Source organism: Capra hircus, chromosome 28, assembly GCF_001704415.2.
Source record: "Capra hircus breed San Clemente chromosome 28, ASM170441v1, whole genome shotgun sequence".
Taxonomy (NCBI): domain Eukaryota; kingdom Metazoa; phylum Chordata; class Mammalia; order Artiodactyla; family Bovidae; genus Capra; species Capra hircus.
Window position 1 is genome coordinate 11,921,196 of NC_030835.1, and position 22,889 is coordinate 11,944,084.

Consider the following 22,889-nt stretch of genomic DNA (forward strand, 5'->3'; position numbering starts at 1 on the left):
GAAGATGGGTCTTGAGACCCAGCATTGCACTCTACTCCCAAAGTGTCAAAGAACTAGACAGAGGCATCGCCTATAGGCAAAACACTGAACTAGAATCAGGCTGCAGGGGTTCAAGCGGTTTTTCTCTCAAAGAAACTACAAGCCCCTTGGCTGGGCAGCTCCAAGAGGAATGCCATTTGCACGGGAGCTGCAGACACTGCGGCACGGGTAGACAGCTGCGCACACGTGAACGGCAGAAGGCCCTGCAGGTTCAGCTTCCCTACGAGGGCCGAATCCTATAAACAAGACTGCCAGCCCCATCAGGAGTTTTCTGAGGAGAAAGAATGACCTCTCCCGTTGATGCGACACCAGGCTTTTTCCACGCCTCCACCAGGGTAGCAGCCATAACAAAGCAAGCAGCACCCAAGCCTGAGCCCACAGCGCCCCCTCGCGGGCGTCTTTGTGGCTCCTCTGACCTCTCGCTTCTTGCTTCCACCAAAGAGAAGGCCCGTGATGGGCCAGCCTGCAATCCTGGAATGACCTTCTCGCTCTCTGGCTCAGGGGTTCTCTCAAACCTTAACCTGCATCAGAACCTCCTCGAGGACTTGTTAACAGAGGTGGGTGGACCCCACAGTCTGATTCAGTGCGTCTCAGCTGGGGCCTGAGAACTTGCATTTCTCACATGCCGCAGGGTGATGTAGAAGCTGCCTGGGTAGCCTTCGGAGAATTGCTAGCTAACCTCTCTGCACTCTAGACTCAGGGCAAATTATCCCTCCTTACTGGGAAACTCCAGTAATGCCCACAGGTGTACCATAGGCTGTCAAAGCTGCACGTAGGCATGCTCATACTTGGCTTTTTGTGGCCCCATGGCTGTGAAACTTTGACCAGAACAGCTCACCTCTTGGAGCCTCAACCTCTTCATCTGTAAAACAAGGATATGAATACGTCCCTCACAGAGTGGTTATAAAAGGCAAATGAGAGAAATCAGTTCAGCACTAGCACTTGGGAAGCGCTCCAAAAGTGTTAGCTCTTCTCTTACTTTTATTAGCAGCAGTAACAGTAGTATTACTGTTTCTTTGCCAGCTTCTTAATGATAAGACAATTCAGAATGACAGACACAGAATTCTGACGCGGAAGGAACATTAGAGACCTTCTGAGTCCAGTTTCCCTAACTGAGCTTGTCCGCAGCATCACCTGGAAGCTGTTAAAACTTCAGATGTCCTTCACTGTGACCGAGACTTCTGGACACAGGAAGGAGGCGTGGGCATTTGCTTTTTTAACAAGCCCCCAGGTACCAGGTTGGGAAGCACTCATCAAGCCCTGGTATCTTATCTAGACACAGGGAAATAGAGACCTAGGAAAGGGAAGCCTCTTGTCTTTCCAGGGCCCCAGGCGGCTGGAGGCTGAGTAGTCGTCAGAAACTAAGTCTCCTGATTTCCAGTCTAGTCCTTTTCCCACTAAGCTAGATGCTTGGACAGCATCTCATCAGCACCTAACTTTCTGTATAAGTTCCCTCTCCTACGTAAATGAGCAGTCCAAGGGCTTTGGTATCCTCCATGCAGAGGAATTTAGCACATGACAAGGGCAATCAATTCACTGCTGAACATCTAGTTTCAACTCGACCAAAATACTGAATGAGACCTCCTTAGCCCAGCATACAAGGTTCCTCCCTGACCTCTTCCCTGCTGACCTCATTTCCCACCAGAAGCTCCCTTGTGCACTGATCCTCAACCAGACCACAGACACTTGTTCTATGGGTACAACTTCCACAAAGTCTAGCATATAGGAAAGGAAGTTCAAGGGTGAGTGGGAAGGAATGGACAAAGGAAAGTAAGGTGTGTTTACCCCCTTGGCTCACACTATAGCGCTCCAGAACCCAGGAACACCTCTACTTCACCAGCATAAATAAATCAAGTGTCACACCTCTGTACTCTGTCAGCCAACCTGAAGTCTATTTTTGAAACAGAATTTCTACCAGCAATGCACTGGGCAACACCCTGCTGGAAGCCCCCAGTCACCACAGGGCCATCTCAGTGAGGATGACAAAGCCTGCCTGCACTGCGCCCCCACTCTCTCCAGTCTCATCCCCTCTTCTGCAAGATGACTGCTGCGCCTCGTCCCTGATGTGTGACCCTCCTCCACTTTCACAGCCTTCCTGTGAGACACCTGCTCCCATACGCCCAGACCACCACCTCTTGCCCTAATTGTTACTCTCGGGAGACTTCTTGCCTTTTTGGGTTCCCATCACGTGACTTAATTAGTCTGCGGCTTCAACGGCCAGGAACAGAAACCTGGCCATGAGCCTTGGGGTGAGCGGCTTAAGCCCCTTTGAGCTTTGTGGGCAGGGACAGCTTCTCCAGCATCTCCCCAGCTACCAGAACAAGGAGGACTCTGCACAGCAGGTCAGTAAACGGGAGACTCGATTGGCCATCAATGACTGCTCAATACACTCCTAGCAACAGGCACTCTATAAGAGTTAGACAAATACAGTACGTAATAGGCAGTCCTGCGGGCTTCCCAGGTGGTACAGTTGTAAAGAATCCACCTGTCAATGCAGAAGACATGAGTTTGACCCCTGAGTTGGGAAGATCCCCTGCAGTAGAAAATGGCAACCGACTCCAGCATTCTTGCCTGGAGAATCCCACGGACAGGGGAGCCTGGTGGGCTAGTCCATGGAGTTGCAGAGTCGCACGGGACTGAGCACAGCACGGCTCGCACACGCACAAATGCACAATAAAGTCTCCAGTCAACTGCATTCTAATCCCACCCCATCACTAAGCTCAAAGCTACCTACCCGCTCGAAACCCTCTCCAACATGGGTCTAGTGAGACCTGCCTCTTCTAGCTATTGTACAGACTAAAGAACTGTTCATACAGTACCTAACTCAGCTCCAAAAGTATGGTTTGTCAAGATGCTCTTTCAGGAGAGCCCAAAATCATCAACCTGCCATTTGATCTTTTCTTTGGAAGAGCGCACAGCAGTTAGAAGCTGATTACCTGGGCACAAATGAGAATTGATACTTTTGAATTGTGGTGTTGACGAAGACTCTTGAGAGTCCCTTGGACTGCAAGATCAAACCAGTCAATCCTAAAGGAAACCAATCCTGAATATTCATTGGAAGGACTGATGCTGAAGCTCCAATACTTTGACCACCTGATGCAGAGCCGATTTATTGGAAGACCTTGATGTTGGGAAATACTGAAGGCAGGAGAAAGGGACGACAGAGGACGAGATGGCTGGATGGCATCACGAACTCAATGGACTTGAGTTTGAGCAAGCTCTGGGAGATAGTGAAGGACAGGGAAGACCATGGGGTCGCAGAGTCGGACAGACTAAGCAACTGAACTACCACCTGGGCACCTGCAGCTACAAGTGGAAAGAAAGGGTGCGGTCCTATGCTCTTCTCACCAGACTCTTTCTAGCTCTCCTCATGACACAAGCCTCACAAGTGACAAGCGAAGTGAAGGGATGTGCCCTCCCTCACTGCTGATCAGTAAAGTCGACTGTGTTTTCATGGAGGCTCTTTCAAAGCCTGTTTACAGCAGAATTTGATCTGGTTGCTATCAGAGCCGACAAAGAGCTCAGTCTCTTAAGAACCCTCGAATTGCACACAATTGTGCACAACTTAAAGCGTGTCCTTTCTGGCAGTTGTTCAGCACTTGTTTCCAAACTGTTCTCATATGAGATGCTTTTGAGACTCAAAACGGCCTTGTGTCAAGTCAGCAGAGCACACACTGCGTGCAGGCTCAGTCGTGTCCAACTCTTTGCAGCCTCGTGGACTTTACCCCACCAGGCTCCTCTGTCCATGGGATTTCCCAAGCAGGAATACTGAAGTGGGTTGCTATTTGCTCCTCCAAAGGATCTTCCTGACCCAGAGATCGAAGTGGCGTCTCCTGCCTTGCAGGTGGACTCATTATCACACGTGCCACCTGAGAAGCTAATGCTCTCTTGGAGGGCCCCAATATAGAGAAGCTAACCCAATCAGGGGACCAGGCAACTTGCCCACCCAGCTGGACTAGCTTGAAGGCTAAGCTGCACGCAGACGGGACATGGGAACAGAGGGCAGGTGGGCTGAGGCCAGCTGCAGGAGCAGAGGCCACAGGAAGAGCAGAGCCATCTCCCCGGAGGCACAAAGCCCACCCCCCAACTTTTGCCAGCTGTCACCGTCCAGAAGGCTGGGCCTGCTGTTAACTCCTCTAACTCAAGAGGTTAGAAATCTGGATCTTTCATATATAACCCCCTTCAAAGAGACTACTGGCTGAATGACTGCACCCTGCCCTTCCTGAGCATATCCCAATGGAAAAGCCTACACATCTTGGGACTTGCATGCCAACCGTCACCTGGTCAGGTTCCCGGCCGTGTGTCTATCTTCACGTCGGCCTCTAGTACCCTACTCTGAAAACCACCTCCTTCCCTTTGGTTCTTGCTCCATTGCTTTGAGCCTCGTTCCTTAATTTGGTGACGACAGGAACTTGGGGCCACCTTGTCAACCCTGCCCACCACTGCTTCCAACTTTACCTTCTGCCCGGTCCTGAGCCTCCCAGGATCTTCTGCTTCTTGCCTACATCTTGCTCACCAATCGGTCTGTTCCCACACCCCAGGTCAGTAGTGGGAAAAACTGCACCTTCCCCAGGCTTAGATGACCTCTTCTGGGCCCCACGCACTGCTCACTGAAAACTGCCACCCACCTCAAATCCCCCCGAGATTCCACGCCACCCATTAGCCATTTTGGTTAAAGCCTAAATCCCCCATTTCTCTACTCTTCCTACAAGTAGGCCATCAGATCTTATTTCCTGGTCCTATTAAGGGAACACAAAGCAGATTTCCTAGTAAGGGAACCCACAGGGCCATGAATTCCACAAACCCAAATATCTAGCCTCAGTGTAACTACAAACGAACTACACCCACCCTGCCCTCTGTACCCTAGGCCTCAGGCCCCTCACTTACCTGGTCACATCCCTGCCCTCCCTGCATATAGCTCCTTCAAGTCAAGGCTTCCCAGCATGCTCTCTTCGAAATATCATTCCTTCCTGCAACCCTTAGATGCTTTCTGCTGTCAATTCTTAGTTCTCCTGGCTCACCCATCAAACCAACCAACCAACCAAGCAGTCCTCTATTGCTTCCTGAAGTCTCTCTGGAGCTTTCCATCCACTGACATAGTTCTTAATGGCATTTATAAGCTTGACCCCTACATGCACAAACCAATCACACGAACTGCGGGGAAGAATGAATGATACAGAAAAACCCAAACTATTAACGTCTCTTCTGCCCCCACTGAACACTCAAGCTCTCCCAACTCATGCACCCTCAAGCCCGCCACCCCCACACAACTGACCAGTAAGCCAGTTCAGCCCGAGAAAGCCAATCTGAGAATCAGCATCTGGCAAAGAAAAAGCAGCACCAGATAACCCTCCATATCTCATAAAACCCATGCACAATCAGACTTACCAAGCAACTACACACTACACAAATATTCACCACTTTAGAGCCTTTTCCAAATTCTCCACCCACAACAGAACACCCACTTATCACATAAAGCACAAACCTGTGATAGACTAATGATTTTGTCAGATCCTATTTGTTCCAGGGTAAATAATGAGAATGCAACCTAGTAACTTTCATTTTTATCACAGCCAACACATTTTTTTCTCCTTAACAACTAAGTAGGGTTTTAGTAAGACCAAAAAGGAATTCAGGTTTCAAATGTCTCTTTCAGAGACTGACCAACTACAACACCAAGTATTAACACGGCACACTGGACTGGCCCTACACGCCCCCATGCTGGATACTCTACACACTCACATCTTTGTGCTAGGAAAGGAAAGGACACACACCACCCCAATCGTGGCAAGTTTTCACTGAATGCTTAATGGAACATGTGATCTTGGGCTGTTTAATTCTGTTAAATAGCAAACCAATTTACAACACTCCCAGGAAACTTCAAATATACTCCAAACAGCCAGACATGTAAAAGGTCTTAGTTTATTTTCTCTTTCATGAAAAATCTGCACAATCACCACAGATACAGTCACTGCAGAATCTTTACTCCTTCTGTGAATCAAAGAAAAAAGAAATTAGTTAGCAACTACCTTTAAAAGTCTTTAAAAATTAACAGTACAGAGTCTTCAACAAACTGCAAACTTAATGGCACTCATGCAGAACGAACATTAGTAACCTAGTCCATAGTAAGTCTGTGTAATCTCAACACAATGCAAGCACGAAGACATAAAAAACATTCCAGTTAGGGATGAGACAAAAAACAAGTGCTGAAAACAAAACCATGACACTGCTAGTTTTTAAAAGGCACAACTCTTGACAGCAACTGTAAATATGCTTCTAAATCATTTCACATGCTTTAATGCTGTCAACCAAAAAATCTAACAATCTAAACGAAAAGCTTGAATACCTGTTGTCCAATCTCCAGCTCACTGAATAGTGGCAGGGGAGGGAGAAAGGAGGGAAGAGGGAAAAGAAACATTTCGTTAATAGTCCCTTTGCAAACTCCTAAATAATCTGCATGCAATCAGGTACCTTAATGATGATTGTTTTATTCTTTGCAATTGTATATAGAGCACTCCCAAGATGCACTAATTGATTTTATTCTCCCCAATTTTGAGAACACCCTGCCCGATTTCTATGGTTCTTAGGCTACCAATGCCCACTTTAGAAGCCTCAGCCCCTCTGCTCTGCTCAGCAACACCATGCTGGGCATGTTAGCACCATCAACAGACTTGAGAATCATCCCAGACTAAAGTCTAATTTAACCAAAGGGAGAGCTCTAAAGGATCAAGCAAGTCTTTAAGACCTGTCTCAGGTTCAGTAATTTAAAAGCCACTATTCACAATCAACAAAAGTAGCAAATTAGTATCTTAAGAGACAGAATTTAGCTGATGTAAAAATAGTTCAATCGCTACTCAAACAAAAGACTATCCTTTTAATGTAAAACTCTACAGCACCCAAAAGATGTAATTCCAACATGTGAACAAAAATTAAGTTAAAAAGAACAATTAGGATGCCTGACTTTCTGCACATTGTCACCACTGAGCACTAACACGTGGCTGAATGAATGAAGAAAACAAAACGTAAAAACGTTCTTCAGATCTAGATCAGTACACAAATATTGACTGCTTTTCAACTTCTGGAATTTGTCAACAGGTTTAGTAAGCCTCACAAACAGGGAGCAGTTCTAAGCAGCAAGCAGTTCCTCTGCAGTCCGTCCACTACAGCTCCTCAGCACCAGGAAGTGGTCGGAGCCTGAGGGCGCACACCAGGTGTCCTGCCCACTCTGCAGGGAGTCACACAGGGAAACACACAGGGCTGTGACCACCACTGTCTCAAACCCTGCAGCCCCAGTCCACTCTCAGCCCACTGTTCATGTGACATGTTTAGGCTGCTCATGGTACAAACATATTTAAGTGTCTATGGGAAAAGCTGACCAAAGGTTTTGATGTGAATACTCCATTATCTTGGAAATTTTTCAGTTAAAAAAAGGGGGCATCAGGTAGAAAGCTGATAAGCAATGGGACAGTAGAGAGATGGTGAAAGGCAGCTTTGAGTGGGTGCTCTGAGACAGAGGCTTTGCCAGATTTTCTGGGCCAGTTTATCGAGCTGCCAGTCAATCAACCAGTCTCCAAGAGAGACATTGCTCATGACTGGATCAGAGAACCCTTCCGAATCCCTTGTTAATGAAGTAAAGCCATTCATTTCCTGGGTATGTGCTGCTCTGGAACACAGCAAGTGCCAATTAAAAGGGGCCACCTTCCTCCACTGGGACACTTCACAACTTAACATGCATTTCTGAGTTTCCAAAATAAACGTGATTTAAAGTTTCTCTCCTTTGCTCACAATATACTATTTTAAACCGTAGGAGTAGTGTTATATAACAGACTCTGCTACAAAACTCTCCTCTGGAAGCCAACATGCAAAGCATCAAAGCAAATTCAGTGAAGGTGATGCATCCATCCCCACACCGTGCTCACAATCTCAGTACCTGCTAGACACTTCATTTCTGATGAACAAGAATTCCAAGAAAGTAGAGGGAAAAGGCAAAAAAAAAAAGTTCACAGAACACTTAATTATTTGTTAATTTGACAACCCAACACCTTAATTCCATTCAACTACTTACAATTAGCTAGCCAAGCTGGTAAAAAGCTGAGAATTAAAATCACTCAAGTCCTGACTAACTGGAGAGGAAAGCAAGGGAAAACCGTGCTGCCTCTCCAGTGTGCCAGGAAAACACGGACCACATCGATTCAGCTGCTTCCTCAATCAGCTGCCAATTTTAAGGCCGTCATTCTTGGGAACCGAGATCCGCTCCCTCTTTACAAACCTTTGCAATTAGCAGTAAAGTGAGAACTTTTCTGGTAAAACTTGCAAGGCACCCACCAGGATCACTGAACCGATGTGGCCCTGTGCTGTGCTAATCTGTGAGCTAAGGGGTGGGCAAAGCTACTCTACTGAGGTGTTAAGATACTACGTTACGTGGCTTCTCAAAACAGGTTACCTTCTGTAATCCAGAAGAAGTGGGAAAAGAAGAAACATTAAGAAAGGTTATTAAGAAAACAAAACCCCACTTTTCTACAAACTAAAAACCTGAAACATTTCTGTATTTTCCTCGATAGACTATACCTTTTTGCCAGCACCAACGTTGGCCTTTGCAGTCCCCCTGACTTTCTTCATTCTGTTCTTGCGTTCCTTTCGCTGTTTTCTTGAGGTCTTTTTCTTCTCATACAGGCCATGCTGAAGGAAAGGGGTGTACATATGAACATATGACTTGCAAACATCAACTCATCCAACTCCAGGAATAAGCACATCAAATCTCGACAGAGTCAAGTAGCTCAGCAGAATGTATGGCTGGCCTGGCCCGCCACATCCGCTTTCTTCTGCCACTATGTATTCAACCAACCTTAGATCACTGCACTATAGACTTCACGACTGAAAAAAACATCTGTATGTAAGTGGACGTTCAAACCAGTGTTCTTCAAGGATCCACTGTAGTTCACTATGCATCTGATACTCAGGAAATCACCCGCAACTTTTCATGGCTCCTTGCTCAATGAACCTAAGCTACGAAGCTAAGTGCAAACTCTAAGACATTTGGGAATAAAGATTTCACTTCAAGTAGGGCCAACCTATGGTTTCTAATCCCATCCCTCTACTGCCAGCCAGTTCCCACCTCCAGGAGCACTTCACCTGCTCTTCCAGACCCAGCTGAAAAGGCACCTCCTCAAATCCTGCAGACACCACCTGAACCCCACACTCTATCTGTGCTTTTTATCAAAGAACCTTTTCTGCCAACCACTCAAGAGTTTAGTGTGTTATCCCTCCAGACTGCTTGCTCTTGCTCATTCTGCTGCACCCACAATACAATGCCATTAAAAAAGTCTCCAGCAGCGACTGAACAAACGAGGACACCTACTCTTGCAAGCCTATGTTTGGGCTCATTCTTCTTCGCGTAATCCAAGGAATCGTAAATCATGCCGAAGCCAGTTGTCTTGCCACCACCAAAATGAGTTCTGAATCCAAATACAAAGATGACATCTGGTGTGGTCTTGTACATTTTGGCCAGTTTTTCCCGAATTTCTGTTTTAGGTACTGTTGCCTTTCCAGGGTGAAGAACATCGATGACCTACAAAGAAATTATCAAGTTTAGTGTATATTATAAGGAAACACATCTTCTAAACTGAGCAACCAAACACTGATGTACCCTTCCTTACCATTTGTTTCCGCTGAAGCAGTCGGTTGGTCATGAACTTCCTAGTCCGGATAGTTACTGTGTCGTTCTGAAAACATAACACTCATTTTAATAATAATAGTTGTAATAACTAGTCAATCTTTTCCTGACCCTACTGTGATCTTCCAAGATCTAGAAATGCAAGGTCCACATCAATAGCCACTATCTGTGAACAGTTAATTTAAAACAAAGTAGTCATACACGTTAGTGCCAGGAAACCGTGAATAAAAGGGGAAAAAAAGGCACCAATCCCCATCTCCTCCTAACACACTTACTAGCAAACTGCCTAACTTACAAGTCACCCCAACATAAAAACAGTACCAAGAATACATGCTCAACAGCCACACACTGAATCTGTAAAGGCTACTTCGTTTTGTTACAGAAATCACTCTCCAGGTTTCTCAAACCTCAGATGCCTTGCCCCCGCTACTACTTTGTTGTGCGGACTGTCCCGTGTATTTCAGAACGTCTAGTAGCATACCCACCTCCTAGTTGTGACCAAGAATGTCTCCAGACTCTGCCAATTGTACCCTTAAAGACAAAAATCACCCCAAGTTCCACTTCTCTGGGGTGAAGCTGTGATTCTACAAATGTTATTGTCAGACCACCCTGTTTGTAACAGCCCGCAGAGGTCTGACAAGCATTGCACTTTCTTCAGGTAAACTACCCTTCTTGAATGACCAACTCTACATCCCACAAAAATCGTATTCCCTTCTGAACGGCCCCACTGCTTGTACACAGTAACTAGCAAAGAATGTGGGCATTCGGCATGTTTACACTACGAACAAAAACTTAACCGGTAAGAGCTCTCAGAGTAAATTGATAGCTATTTCAACTACAGTTTAAAAAAACCACACCAAACTAAATCCACTTCAACAAAGTTCAATTCTTTAAAGTCGGGATCAAGGAAAAAATAGGTCGAGGATGGTGCGGGGTTAAAAACTGGTGAACCTTCAAATGAGTGAACTAGTAAAGGCATGGCAAGCCTTAAAGTGGCTCCACACCCGGAGGCCTCCGTTTCCCCCATGTGAAACAAGAGAATGCATTCGGCTGACAGTAACTGTAGCTTACACATGACAGTTTCACTCGCCGCAACTCGCCCGGGCGCTGCTGGCACCCTCTTCACCTCCTGGGCAGCCTTCACTGGCAAACCGTCTACCCCAGGATGGGGGTGCAAATGGGATGTCTCTCTCTTCACCCCACCCCACCCATTAGACTCCACGAGGACGACAAACGCAGTAGGTACTCCCGCAATCCCCCACTCCTAGGACTTTTGAAAGCCCGGCATGTCTAGGTAGACAGCACAAGCCCGGACTCCTCGCCGGCGGCTCCCAGGCCCTCGGCAACAGGTCTCCCCGATCAGACTCGGCCAAGAAAGAGTAACTGGGCTTTGGGGGGATGTAACGCCAATGTCAGAACCAGGGGACGGAGGATGGCGCAGATACGCGCCGGATGGATGCACGGGTCCGGAGAGACTCACCATGATGGCGGCTGATCTTCAAACAGCCAGAGAGGAAAAGAGGGCTAAAACTCCGCCGGCCAATCATATCAACGCTCACGGAAGGTCCCCGGACGGCGCCGACGTGGGGGCGTGGCCGGACCGTGAGGCCGACCTCGCCAATGCCTGTTTGAAAGTGCTTAAGATCTGATCTCTGTGGTCTTTCGCCACACCCCGCCAAACGGGAACTGGCCAATCCCGAGGGCGCACAGTTTAGACGGAATAGATTTATGCTAGCACATGTTCCACTTCGATTCATTATTTTGGACTGTCTGGACTTTAAATTAAACCAGATTAAAGTTAAATCCCCTCCACCCGCGTTAGCGGTTGGTAAAGGTGGAAGGCATCCTTGGCGGTCCCTTCGGCTAGCCTCCTCATGTTACCGCTGGGGAAACTGCAGAACTGACTCAAAACCTTTTGTTATTTCAAGTACTCAGACCTGACCGTTATTTTTGTGAGATTAGAGAATCTGATTGTCTAAATTTTTTTCCCAAAACTTTGTCTTTTCATGAAAATCTTAGTCCCTACAAAAGTGAGCTGTTGGGTTGGTTTTTTTTTTTTTTTTTTTGGTAAATTTATTTTAATTGGAGGCTAATTACTTTACAATATTGTAGTGGTTTTTGCCATACATTCACATGAATCAGCTATGGGTGTACATGTGTCCCCCATCCTGAACCCCTCACCTCCCACCTTCCTCCCCATCCCAACACTCAAGGTTAAAGTGAAAAGTGAAAGTCGCTCAGTCGTATCCGACTCTATCCAACCCCATGGACTGTAGCCTACCAGGCTCCTCTGTCCATGGGATTTTCCAGGCAAGACTACTGGAGTGGGCTTTTAATCAGTTCAGTCCAGTCGCTCAGTTGTGTCCGACTCCTTTGCGACCCCATGAACCACAGCACGCCAGGTGTCCCTGTCCATCACCAACTCCCAAAGTTTACCCAAACCCAGGTCCATTAAGTCAGTGAGGCCATCCAACCATCTCATCCTCTGTCGTCCCATTCTCCTGCCCTCAATCTTTCCCAGCATCAAGGTCTTTTCCAATGAGTCAGCTGTTCACATCAGGTGGCCAAAGTATTGGAGTTTCAGCTTCAACATCAGTCTTTCCAATGAACACCCAGGACTGATCTTGAGGATGGACTGGTTGGATCTCCTTGCAGTCCAAGGGACTCTCAAGAGTCTTCTCCAACACCACAGTTCAAAAGCACCAATTCTTCGATGCTCAGCTTTCTTTATAGCTTCTAATAAGTATTTGCTATTTGAAATTTGTCCGTTGATTATAGGGAGATAGATGTGTAGCAATAAAATAAAGAGTGCAGGTTCAGAGAGAGACAGACCAATAAACCAGAAATAGATTGGAAATTGAACTTGGAAAATACAGCTCGGGCTTCGCGGCGGTTTCAACGAGGTGCCGCCAGATGGCGGTATGGGGAGAAGGCGAGAAGCTGCGTGCCTGAAGCCTCTCTTGACAGACTCGCGCTAGCGAGTAGCGGAAGTGGGGCGGGCACTTGGGGCGTGCTACGGTGGCCGAAAGAATGCCGCAGATGTGTTAGCAACCGGTGAAGAAGCAGCCACGGGTGGTACGGAGAACATCGTGTTTCTAACCCAGCTCCAGGAGTTTATAGGAGGGAGCCCCGGCAGCCGTCACCATGGTGAAGGAGCAGTTCCGGGAGACAGATGTGGCCAAGAAAATGTAAGATGGAGCTAAAATCCCCAAAGGGCAGAGAAATTAGGGTAAAGGAATCCAAGGCCAAGGGTCTTGGGTCTCGAAGCGTCATAGCTGAGGGTCAGTTGGAAGGAAAGGACCAAGAATCAGTGGGAGGTGTGGGCACAGCTCAGGAGTATCAGGTTAGTGAATATTGATTGGGCAGAGGATATTTCAGCATCTGGGGAACCGCAGGCCAGGGGTGTTCCTTTGGGTTTCAGCAGAGAATGGGAGATGTGGGAACCCTGCCGATAACGTACACCCTGGGTCGATACTAGAGTTTTCCTGAGGTCAGATGATGACCCCTTTCTGCCAATCACTACAGCTTGGGAAGCAGACTGGGGCGGGGACTCATTTTGCTGCAGAACACGTGACACGGAGGTAATATTTGTTGACCAAAAGAATGGAGTTACCAGCTAGAAAGCTGTGTCACAGGCACATGGATAGCAGTCTCAAAAATGAGGTGAAATTTAATAGGTCACAGCCTCGCCCTTAGAACTTCCAGTAAAGAAATAAATCAATCGTTCCTGCAGGAGACACTTAGTTGAGGAAGGTACTGTGTGCTGGGCCCGGTAATAGGCATTAAGAGATATGACATGAGGAAGACCTTACTGCTTAGTCTAGTTGGAAAAGGTAGGCCAGTCAACGGTTAGTGCAAGGGCAAGGGTTGGCACCAGTGGGAAAGGGGTTCAGATGGAAGAAAGCAAGCCAAACAGCCTTCTTCCAGGAGCATAGAGGAGGGAGACATTATGGTGATGAGAAGAAAGCTGATTTTGCAGCTTTGTTCCAGAGTCATCTTGGAGGCAGTGAGGGGGCTTTTTTGTCAGTTGAGGTATAGTTGATTTACAATGTTGCGTTAGTTATATACTCTTTGCGAACTGCCTGGACGGTAACCCACCAGGCTCCTCTGTCCATGGGATTCTGTAGGCAGGAATACTGGAGTGGGTTGTGTGCCCTCCTCCAGGGGATCTTCCGGACCCAGGGATCGAACCCACGTCTCCTGCAGTTCCTGCAATGCAGACAGATACTCTTTTTTTAAAACCTGTAAGGGAAAATAACCTAAAAAAGAATATGTATATGTAATATAAGAAAGAATATATTTGTATAAAATAACATAATATGCCTATAATAGATATAAGAAACAATACGTATAATATCTGTTAAAGAATCTAAAAAATATACCTTTTATTATATATATATGTTATTTTATACACGTTCTTTCTTAGATTATATTCGTATTATTTTTTTAGATTCTTTTATAGGTTATACAAAATATTAAGTATACATTTCTGTGCCATACAGTAGCTTCTTGTTGGATATCTATTTTAAATATAGTAAGTGTATATTTTCATGTCAAACTCCTAATTTATCTCCACCACCCCCACCTGCCCCTTTGGTAACTATAAGTTTGTTTGCTGTGTGTTTGTGAATAAGCTCATTTGTATCTTTTTCTCCCCCACATATAAGCAATATCCTGACATTTGTCTTTCTCTGTCTAGCTTACTTAGTGTGATAATCTCTAGAGCGATCCATGTTACTGAAAATGGCATTGTTTCTTTTTTATGGTGTGTGTGTGGCTTATGTGTATATACATACACACACCACATCTTATCCATGCATCTGTTGATGGACTTTTGGGTTGCTTCCATGTCTTGGCTATTGTCAGTAGAGCTGCAGTGAACATTGAGGTGTAGCTTTTCAGACTGTAGTTTTCTCCAGATATATGCCCAGGAGTGGGGTTGCTGGATCATACAGTAACTCTTTTTAGTTTTTAAAGGAACCTCCGTACCTTTCTCTATACTGGTTGTACCAATTTACATTCCCACCAACAGTGAATGAGGGTTCTTTTTTCTCCACACACTCCCCAGCATTTATTATTTGTAGAATTTTTGATGATGGCCATCATTACCCCTCGGTTGAGGGGTGTGAAATTGACACTTTTGGTAGGGATGGGTAAGGGAGAAATGAAATTGATGCACAGAATTTCTTGCTTGGGTGACTCTGTGGAGGTTGCCATTCACTGGAATGGGAAACATGCCTCTTTGCTGGATAAATTATCCCTGGTGGTCCCTCCAAACCCATCCCAACCTCCAACTATATTCAGATGTAGATATAATCTGTTTTCCTCTGACCACCTGAGTGACTCTATTAAAATGCAAATTAGATCCTTGACACTTCAGTTTGAACTCTTCAGGCAGCTTTCCCTTGGACTAACATTTAAATTGCTTGTCAGAGTCCCCAAGCCCCCCTAAAGCTGGTCTTTGCAAACCCCACTGGCTTTTTCTTGTACTGTTAGCTTTCTATGCTCTACACTGCTGGTTTCATTTGGTGCCTTGACAATGCCAGGCTTGAGCTGCCTCTAGAACCCTTGCCCTAGTTAAGCTGTACTTCTTATGCATCACTTCTTGATCGTCTTATGACTGGCTCCCTCTGATTCAGAATTCAGCTGAATTCAGCTGAAATGTCAATTTTCCAGACTTTCTGACCACATCACATAGTCTTGTCAAACTCTCCCCTAGGCTTCAGTGTTTTCAGTCTTTACATCTATTCACTTTTGTGAATCTGTTTATTCTCTGTCTTGCCCTCCCTGAAACTGAGCCCCATGTGGGAAGCGAGTTTGTCTTGTCTTAACCTGTACCCTCAGCCCCTCAGGACGGTGCCTGGCACATTGTAAAACCCCAGTTTGTTGGGAAAATGAACAAAGGAACAGATTTGGGAGAGAAAGTGACGAGTTTAGGTACTTGTGTAACTGTCCAAAGGAGGTGTGTGTATGAGTCGGAATAGTTGGCCTACAGATAGAGATTAGACAGACACCACTCGGGAAGAAGGTATAGAATGCAAGGAGGAATGGGGTTGTAACCCCAGGTAAGGAGAAAAGCCAGCGTCTGAGAGAGGGCAGTAGAAGGGCCACAGAAGAAACTTAAGATGTAACAGCCTGAGAGGGGAAAACACTCAAAGCATGGATGGTGTTACCAAAGCCAAGGAAAGAAATTATTTGCAAGATAAGGGGTGAGGAGGTTACTGTCAGTGCTACAGAGAGATGTTGAAATGAGAAATTCTTCCTGGATTTAGCAGCAAGGAGGTAGGTACAACTGGTGAGCACCATCCTTAGATAACGAAGGTGAGAACAGTCAGCAGGATGAAGGACATTTAGTGATGAGAGAGCAGAGCCTGTCAGGTGTGGGAAGGATAGGGTTGCTTATGGTGGGTCACATGCATAAATGCTCTTCCTGGTAAGTGGTTTTGATGTAACTCTTCCCCTGTCTCTTTCCATTGCAGAAGCCACATCTGTTTTGGGATGAAGTCAGCCGAGGAGATGCGGCAGCAGGCACACATCCAGGTTGTGAGTAAGAACCTGTACAGCCAGGACAACAACCACGCCCCGCTGCTGTACGGGGTGCTGGACCACAGGATGGTAAGACCTGCTGCCCTTCATGGCTCCGTGTGTTTTGACTGGCTGGTGAAACTCGTGACTTACCAGATAGGAAGAAGCCAGGACTTCCTTCCACCTCCCCCCTTCCCCAGCATATCTCAGGGACTCCAGACTTCCTTGGTCCAGTGAACATGAATACCCTGCACCTTCCCAGGTGATTTTGACTCTGGGTCCCCTGGCCACCTGTGAGGGCTCGTCCCAGTTTCCTCTCCACTGGTCTCCACGTATTATTGATCATGCTTTTATTCACAGGGTACAAGTGAGAAGGACCGCCCTTGTGAAACCTGTGGGAAGAACTTGGCTGACTGTCTGGGCCATTATGGGTACATTGACTTGGAGCTGCCGTGCTTCCACGTGGGGTACTTCCGAGCAGTTATAGGCATCTTACAGGTAAGCGTGTGTGTGTTCATCTCCATGCAGTAACTCCATCTCCCTGAAAGTTACTGATCCAGGGACATGGGAGTGAGCTTGGTCGGGGATACATGTAGGGAACATCTTTATACTAAACATGTAATGTTTGTTTTGTTTGAGCGGTTTGTTTTTTGTTTTGTTTTGGTTTTTGTGGCATGATATTTCATCCTGCAATAAGTTAAATTGCTTAAAGATTCTTTTTCCTTGATTTTTCTTGAGTAGGTTGTAGATATATATTATAAAAAAATAATAATAATTCAAGCAGTACAAGCACAAGATAATTCAAGCACAAGAAAGGGAATAAAGCTAACAAAAACCCCGCTTGCCGGCTGTGGCTACAGCCAGCATTGTGGTGAACATGGGCTGCCTCTAAGCATGTCTTCCTATAGATCTGTGCATATAATTAAGTGTCCTGGACAAGGGGTAGATGCAGCTTTTAAAAAAAAAAGAAAAGAAAATACTTTTTCATCCTCTCATCCTTTTATCTGTTTTGTTTAATTTTCAAAAGATGATCTGTAAAACCTGCTGCCACATCATGCTGTCCCAGGAGGAGAAGAAGCAGTTTCTGGATTATCTGAAGAGGCCCGGCCTGACCTATCTCCAGAAGCGAGGGCTAAAGAAGAAAATCTCTGACAAGTGCCGGAAAAAGAACACGTGCCATCACTGTGGCGCCTTCAATGGTGAGCCAGATACACATCCTGTCTTCATCGCGATGGCAGTTTCCGCAACTGCATTTCCTAGATCATGAGCTCAGACCAGCCTAGCCAAGAACCTGATTTTTCCAACCATGATAAAATGAATTAACTCTCACAGGTACTGTCAAGAAATGCGGGTTGCTGAAGATAATCCATGAGAAATACAAGACCAACAAGAAAGTGATGGATCCCATCGTATCAAGTTTCCTCCAGTCCTTTGAAACCGCCATAGAGCATAACAAAGAAGTGGAGCCTCTGCTGGGAAAGGCGCAGGTGAGCCCGCCCCTGCCTGCCCCCTCTGTCCGCATCACACGTTGTCTCCTCACCCTCTGGGTACACTGTTCCTCCAGAATAGAAGGTCCACTGGGGTTAGATCTCCAGGGATACTTCACGTCACAGGTATTCGCCTGGCACTCAGTTTATTGTGAGCTGTCCTAGTAACTAACAAGTTTAATTATATAGGTAACACGTGTTACATTTTCATTGTAAAAGATTGTAAAAGCATAGCTGTGTACAGCATACACTGAGGGATCCTGTTTCTCATATGGATGCGGCATTAATCAATTTCTAGGTAATTTCCATTGCTTTACTTGGCACAGATTAATTAGTAGGATTTTATGAAGTGTCTTGTTCTGCCTCATTCTGAATTCGATTAGTACTTGAGACACACGGTACCTTCTAGAATTGATAGTGTACAAAACTAACAATTAAGTGGCCACTGAATACCAAACTGTCAGACCTGTAGGCAGCATTGGGAACCACAAGGCAGTGGGTCTGCACCCAGGAATCCCATGGTTTTAAAGGTGTTGTAGGACATTAACCCGTGAGAACATAGCCAATGCCACGCGACACGGTGCTGACTATCACAGGAATGGAAAGGATGGGAGGAGTGGGGAGTCAGCGGGGCTTGGCTGGGGAGGACTGTGAGGAAAGGTGTGGCTTGTTGTGGTCCTTAAACCTGTAGGGTTTAGAGAGTCTAGGGCAGTGAGCCTGCCACGTCCAGGAGGCTGTGTTGGGGCTCCTTCTGAAGCCAAGTTCTGCTCAAAAGTCCCAGCATTTTGCTAACAAAAGCACCTTGCACTTAGTGACTGCTATTACCTTCCGGGGTCGGTCCAACTTCTTTCCATGGATTGCCTCATATTTTATCCTCACAGCAACCCTGTGAGGCTGCATCAGCCAAGAAAATAGTAAGTGGTGGAGGGGGAATCCTCGTTGAGGCCACTGGGGCGCAGGCTTGTGCTGGAGAAAAGACAGACAGCTGAACGCACTTTGTCGAGGTCCTCCCGCTCTGAAGAATGTGAAGCCATTCAGGTTTTAAGCAAGGGAGGGACATAAATAATGACGTTTTAGAACAGCCTGACTGCTCAAAAGACTCTGTAACAAAAATGAAAAACCAGGTCGCAAGCTGGGAGCAAATACTCACCTTTCCTATGTCTGACAAAGGACTGTCATGTCTAGAATATAAAGTCCTGATTTTTAAAAGCAGAAGCAAGACTTGAATAGGCACTTCACAAAAGGATATGTTCAAACAGCCAATCAGTAGATGAAAAGTTGTTCCACATTATTAGTTATCAGGGAAATACTAATTAAAACACACCCCCTCTTAGAAAAATTAAATGTAAAACAACTGAAAACCAAGTGCTGGAAAGGATCTGATGCAGCTGGCACTCCTGTGCCGATAACCTTGTAAAATGTTTCCTCCACTCTGAAATTCCTTACAAAGTAAGACCTACGCTTAGCATATGGTTAGCAGCCTTATTCTCGGGCATGTACCCAAGAGAGACAAGTGCATACGTCCACAGAAATATCTGTGCAAGTATGTTCGTTGCAGCTTCATTAATAAAAGCCAGAATTAGAAGCATCCCAGATGCCTGTCAGCAGGAGAGTGTGCAGATTGTCGTAGGTCCACGCGGTGGAGTACTGTCCTGGAGTGAAGAGTCATGCTGGCACACATAGCCTGGCTGAATCGCAGAGTCCTGCTGAGAGCAGGCAGCCTTATACGCGAGTCCGAAGCATGTGATTGCATTTAGGTCAAGTCCAAGAACAGGCCGGACTGAACTGGGGCGAGGGCTTAGTACTGAGAAAGGGGTATCGGCATTTTCTGGAGAGGGGCACATGTTCTTTCTCCTGATTTGAATGGTGGTGTATGTGTACTTGTGTAAAACTTTAGCCATCTCTTTAAGATTTGTGCAGTTTACTATTATATATTAGGGAGAGAGATGTAAAAAGGAAGCAGGTTGTGACCCTGGGCAGTGATAGTGAAGCCAGAGGTCAGAGTGTGCAGGTAACTGATGACCAGCCGCTGTGGCAACGGGTGGGAGAGGAGGCGGTCAGAGGCGAGCCAGAGTCCACGTGCCGGCGTCTGGAAACATGGAGTACCGTGATGGGGGACGGCATCAGCCATGCATCCTAGTGGAGATGTCTTCAGGCTCCTGCAGAGGAAGTGAAGGTGCAGCTGAGAAAGCAGACTCTCGTCCTCCTCCCAGCGTGAGTGTGGAGGAATTCTACCCTCCAGGCTGACAACTGTGCAGAAAGCGTTCAGTGAGTCTGAGGGCTGCCCAGCTCTCCTGAGTGTGGCCTTAGCTGCAGGCTCCTGTGTGTTCCCTCTGCTGCCCCCAGATCAGCCTCCCTGATGCCTGTCGCCACTTTCCCCTGCCCACTTCCGCCTGGGCCCCTGAGGCCACTGTCCTTACGTGCAGAGGACCAAGTCTCCTCTGCTCCCGCACCCTCTGCAGTAGAATTGTCTAAGGCCTAGGAGGCATCTTGTTTGGAAAAGTCTCTTAAGTCAGAGGTCCCCAACTTCCAGGCCAGGGAGCAGTACCTCCTTCCAGATCAGCAGTGGCGTTAGATGAGAAGTAAAGCACACAGTGAGTGTAGCGTGCTTGAATCATCCCCAAACCATCCCCTTCAGCCCAGGCCCATGAGAAAGCTGTCTTCCATGAAATCAGTCCCTGGTGTCAGGAGGTTGGGGCCCACTGTCCTGAGTGACTGGGCCCAGGAGGTAACCTCCTCCCACTCAGGAGCCACCCGTCTAGCATGTCCATCTTGCCTCTCTGTGTCCCCCACTGGCGCCACCTCCCTGTCCACCCCAGCCCACGTGACCCAGCTGACACCCTCGATGTGATTTAGGGTGGTGATGGCTGAGAGCTTTGGGGCGTCCCAGATGGCTCAGTGGTAAAGAATCTGCCTGCCAATGCAGGAGACTCATGTTTGATCCCTGGATCAGGAAGATCCCCTGGAGGAAGAAATGGCAACCCACTCCAGTATTCATGCTGGGAAAATCCCAAGGACAGAGGAACCTGGTGGGCTACAATCCATAAGGTTACAAAGAGTCAGACGTGACTGAAGTGACTTAGCACACACGCACACTGCCGCTCACTTACTCTATGATCTTAGACGCGTGACCCAACCTGGAGTTGAGTTTCCACAACTATGAAACAGGGATTACAAGAGTGTCTGCTTTAGGGCCATTATGAGGAGTAAAAGATGGATTCCAGATCAGATGCTTAGCAAATAGCAGATGCTTCAAGCCTGTGACCCAGTTACTGTGGTTTTCTTATTCCTGATGTTCCTGTATTAACAGAAATAATGATGGAGAGGTAAGGCTTCTTCCGTTTCTTATTTGTGTGTCCCTTCAGCTCAAGAGAGCCTCTGCGCCCTCCCTCTCTCCCGAATCCCCCATCCCTGGGCCTCCATGCAGCCTCCTCTGCTCTCTGCAACACACCCCCACCCCAGTCTTCACCGTCCGTCAACCACATGTACGTTTGCTTTGCCCCATACACCTCTTGTGTTCCGTCTTATATTTCTGCTAGTTTCTTCCACTTAAGTTGAGGCCCTCACAAGATCCCTTTTTCTGAGGTCCTGTGTGATGCCAGTCACAGTGCTTGGAGTAGTGGCGGGTCCTCCAAGATTCTCAGTTTGTCCTGGGTTTTCTTGTGCCACGGGTGAGAGCAAAGCATGAGTCCACCATTTGCCTAATTCCAAGCAACCCCTCCTCAGAGGGAGCCACTCAGTCACCAAAGTAAGCAAAGAATTATCGAGTTACGTTTGCCTTTTATAAAGACAGGCAGCAGAAAGGTGTCTCATTAACCTCAGGATGGCCCATGTCCTGACATGGTGCTTCCCTGGTGACCCCCACAGTAAAGAGTCTGCCTGCAGCGTGGGAGGCCCGGCCTTGATCCCTGGGTCTAGAAGATCCCCTGGAGAAAGGAATGGCACCCTGCTCCAGAATTCTTGCCTGGGAAATCCCATGGACAGAGGAGCCTAGCGGGCGACAGTCCATGGGGGTACAAAGAGTCAGATATGACTGAGCGACTTTCACTTACTGACGTGTGTACCCGCCCATTGAATTTTCAGGGATGTGGAGCCCCGTGCCTTTACAGGAGGCGCAACATGATTGCAGTGGAAGAGACCTTAGAGCAGTGGTTCCTGACCTGTCGTGGGTCAGAGACGCCTTTAGGAATTGGACAGAAACTCTGGACTCTACTCCCAGAGGGCTGATGTGTATCCGCTCCTGTTTTAGTACAAATCCAGGGACTGGTAGACCTGCAGATGAGCTGTCTCCATTAATGACGTCATCCCTGCAGACTGAGTGCCAGTCCCCAGCTGTGCCGGCCCGCCACCACCTGAGGCAGCCGCGCCCCGTGGCTAGAGAGCTCGGGCTGGTAGGGTGTTCTGCCTTATGCACATCTGGGCCCTGCTCTGCTGCCCATCAGTCCCTGACATCTGGTTCCTGGTGTTTAACAGTAAGTCAGCGGCCTCTTCCTCATGCCTCTGGGGATGCAGTTGTTCTTACCACTCTTGCTGAGAACTGGTTTCCAGACCATTGCCAGTCTTCCTGCCCTCCTGGACAGCCTTCAGCTCCATAATGTTCTTGTCCAGGACTGACTGTGGTACTACAGGCAATGTCTCGCCTTCATCCCGTTCTAGAATTTTGTTAGATTTAAACTTCCTCCTCCCTGACTGTTTCTGATGGCAGTGAGGTGCCCATTGCTGGGAGATGGGAGCCAAGGACATGCATTGTTCTCTGGACAGGGGCCCGGACTTGAAAGCCTCTGGTGAGATTCCTTCCTTCTGCCCAGCCACACTGCCATCTCCTCCAGGGCAGGACCGTAGAAACTTTTCCTTTGGTAGTGTTCTAGGAGCTGATCATTTTTCTTGGCTTTGTTCCCCGTTTCATTAAGTCCTGTGCGGAAAGTTGTGCTGACAACGTATAGTCTCAGTCACAGTCTTTCAAGAAAATTTAATAACCAGCATTTTTACACTGTGGCGCCTCTGTTATGTGAAGTTAATACAAAAAAAAGTTCATTACAGAAAGGTGAAATGTAGAAAAAGAAGCAAAATGGTAATCCAGCTCAGCTGAAGATGGCCCTGTTCACACCTTGGTAAACTCTTCCATCTCCTCTTTTCTGTATATGTACATCTTTGCCCAAATTAGA

At 47.1% G+C, this 22,889-nt stretch overlaps 2 protein-coding genes across 7 annotated transcripts in view; one reads left to right on the top strand and one right to left on the bottom strand.

Moving 5' to 3' along the window:
• Positions 5,930-11,288, bottom strand: RPS24 (ribosomal protein S24). Of its 6 annotated transcripts, XM_005699249.3 has the most exons (8): positions 11,193-11,286; positions 9,696-9,761; positions 9,398-9,607; positions 8,608-8,718; positions 8,483-8,485; positions 7,970-7,987; positions 6,386-6,407; positions 5,932-6,030 (listed from the first exon to the last, which is right to left on the bottom strand). In XM_005699249.3, exons 1-6 carry the CDS (start codon positions 11,193-11,195, stop codon positions 7,982-7,984), a joined length of 399 nt encoding a protein of 132 aa, XP_005699306.2. In that variant the 5' UTR covers positions 11,196-11,286; the 3' UTR covers positions 5,932-6,030; positions 6,386-6,407; positions 7,970-7,981. The 6 variants fall into 6 exon arrangements, 5 of the variants coding, with proteins under 5 accessions (XP_005699305.2, XP_005699306.2, XP_005699308.2 ...); XR_311186.3 differs by having other exon boundaries at positions 7,970-8,485; positions 11,193-11,288; XM_005699251.3 differs by lacking the exon at positions 8,483-8,485.
• POLR3A (RNA polymerase III subunit A) overlaps positions 12,721-22,889 on the top strand; it is a 44,395-nt gene continuing 34,226 nt past the window's right edge. Inside the window, exons 1-5 of the mRNA XM_005699247.3 lie at positions 12,721-12,900; positions 16,192-16,327; positions 16,598-16,735; positions 17,265-17,436; positions 17,570-17,724. Coding sequence (XP_005699304.2) covers positions 12,857-12,900; positions 16,192-16,327; positions 16,598-16,735; positions 17,265-17,436; positions 17,570-17,724 — 645 coding nt within the window. The 5' untranslated portion in view covers positions 12,721-12,856. The remainder of the gene's footprint in view (positions 12,901-16,191; positions 16,328-16,597; positions 16,736-17,264; positions 17,437-17,569; positions 17,725-22,889) is intronic.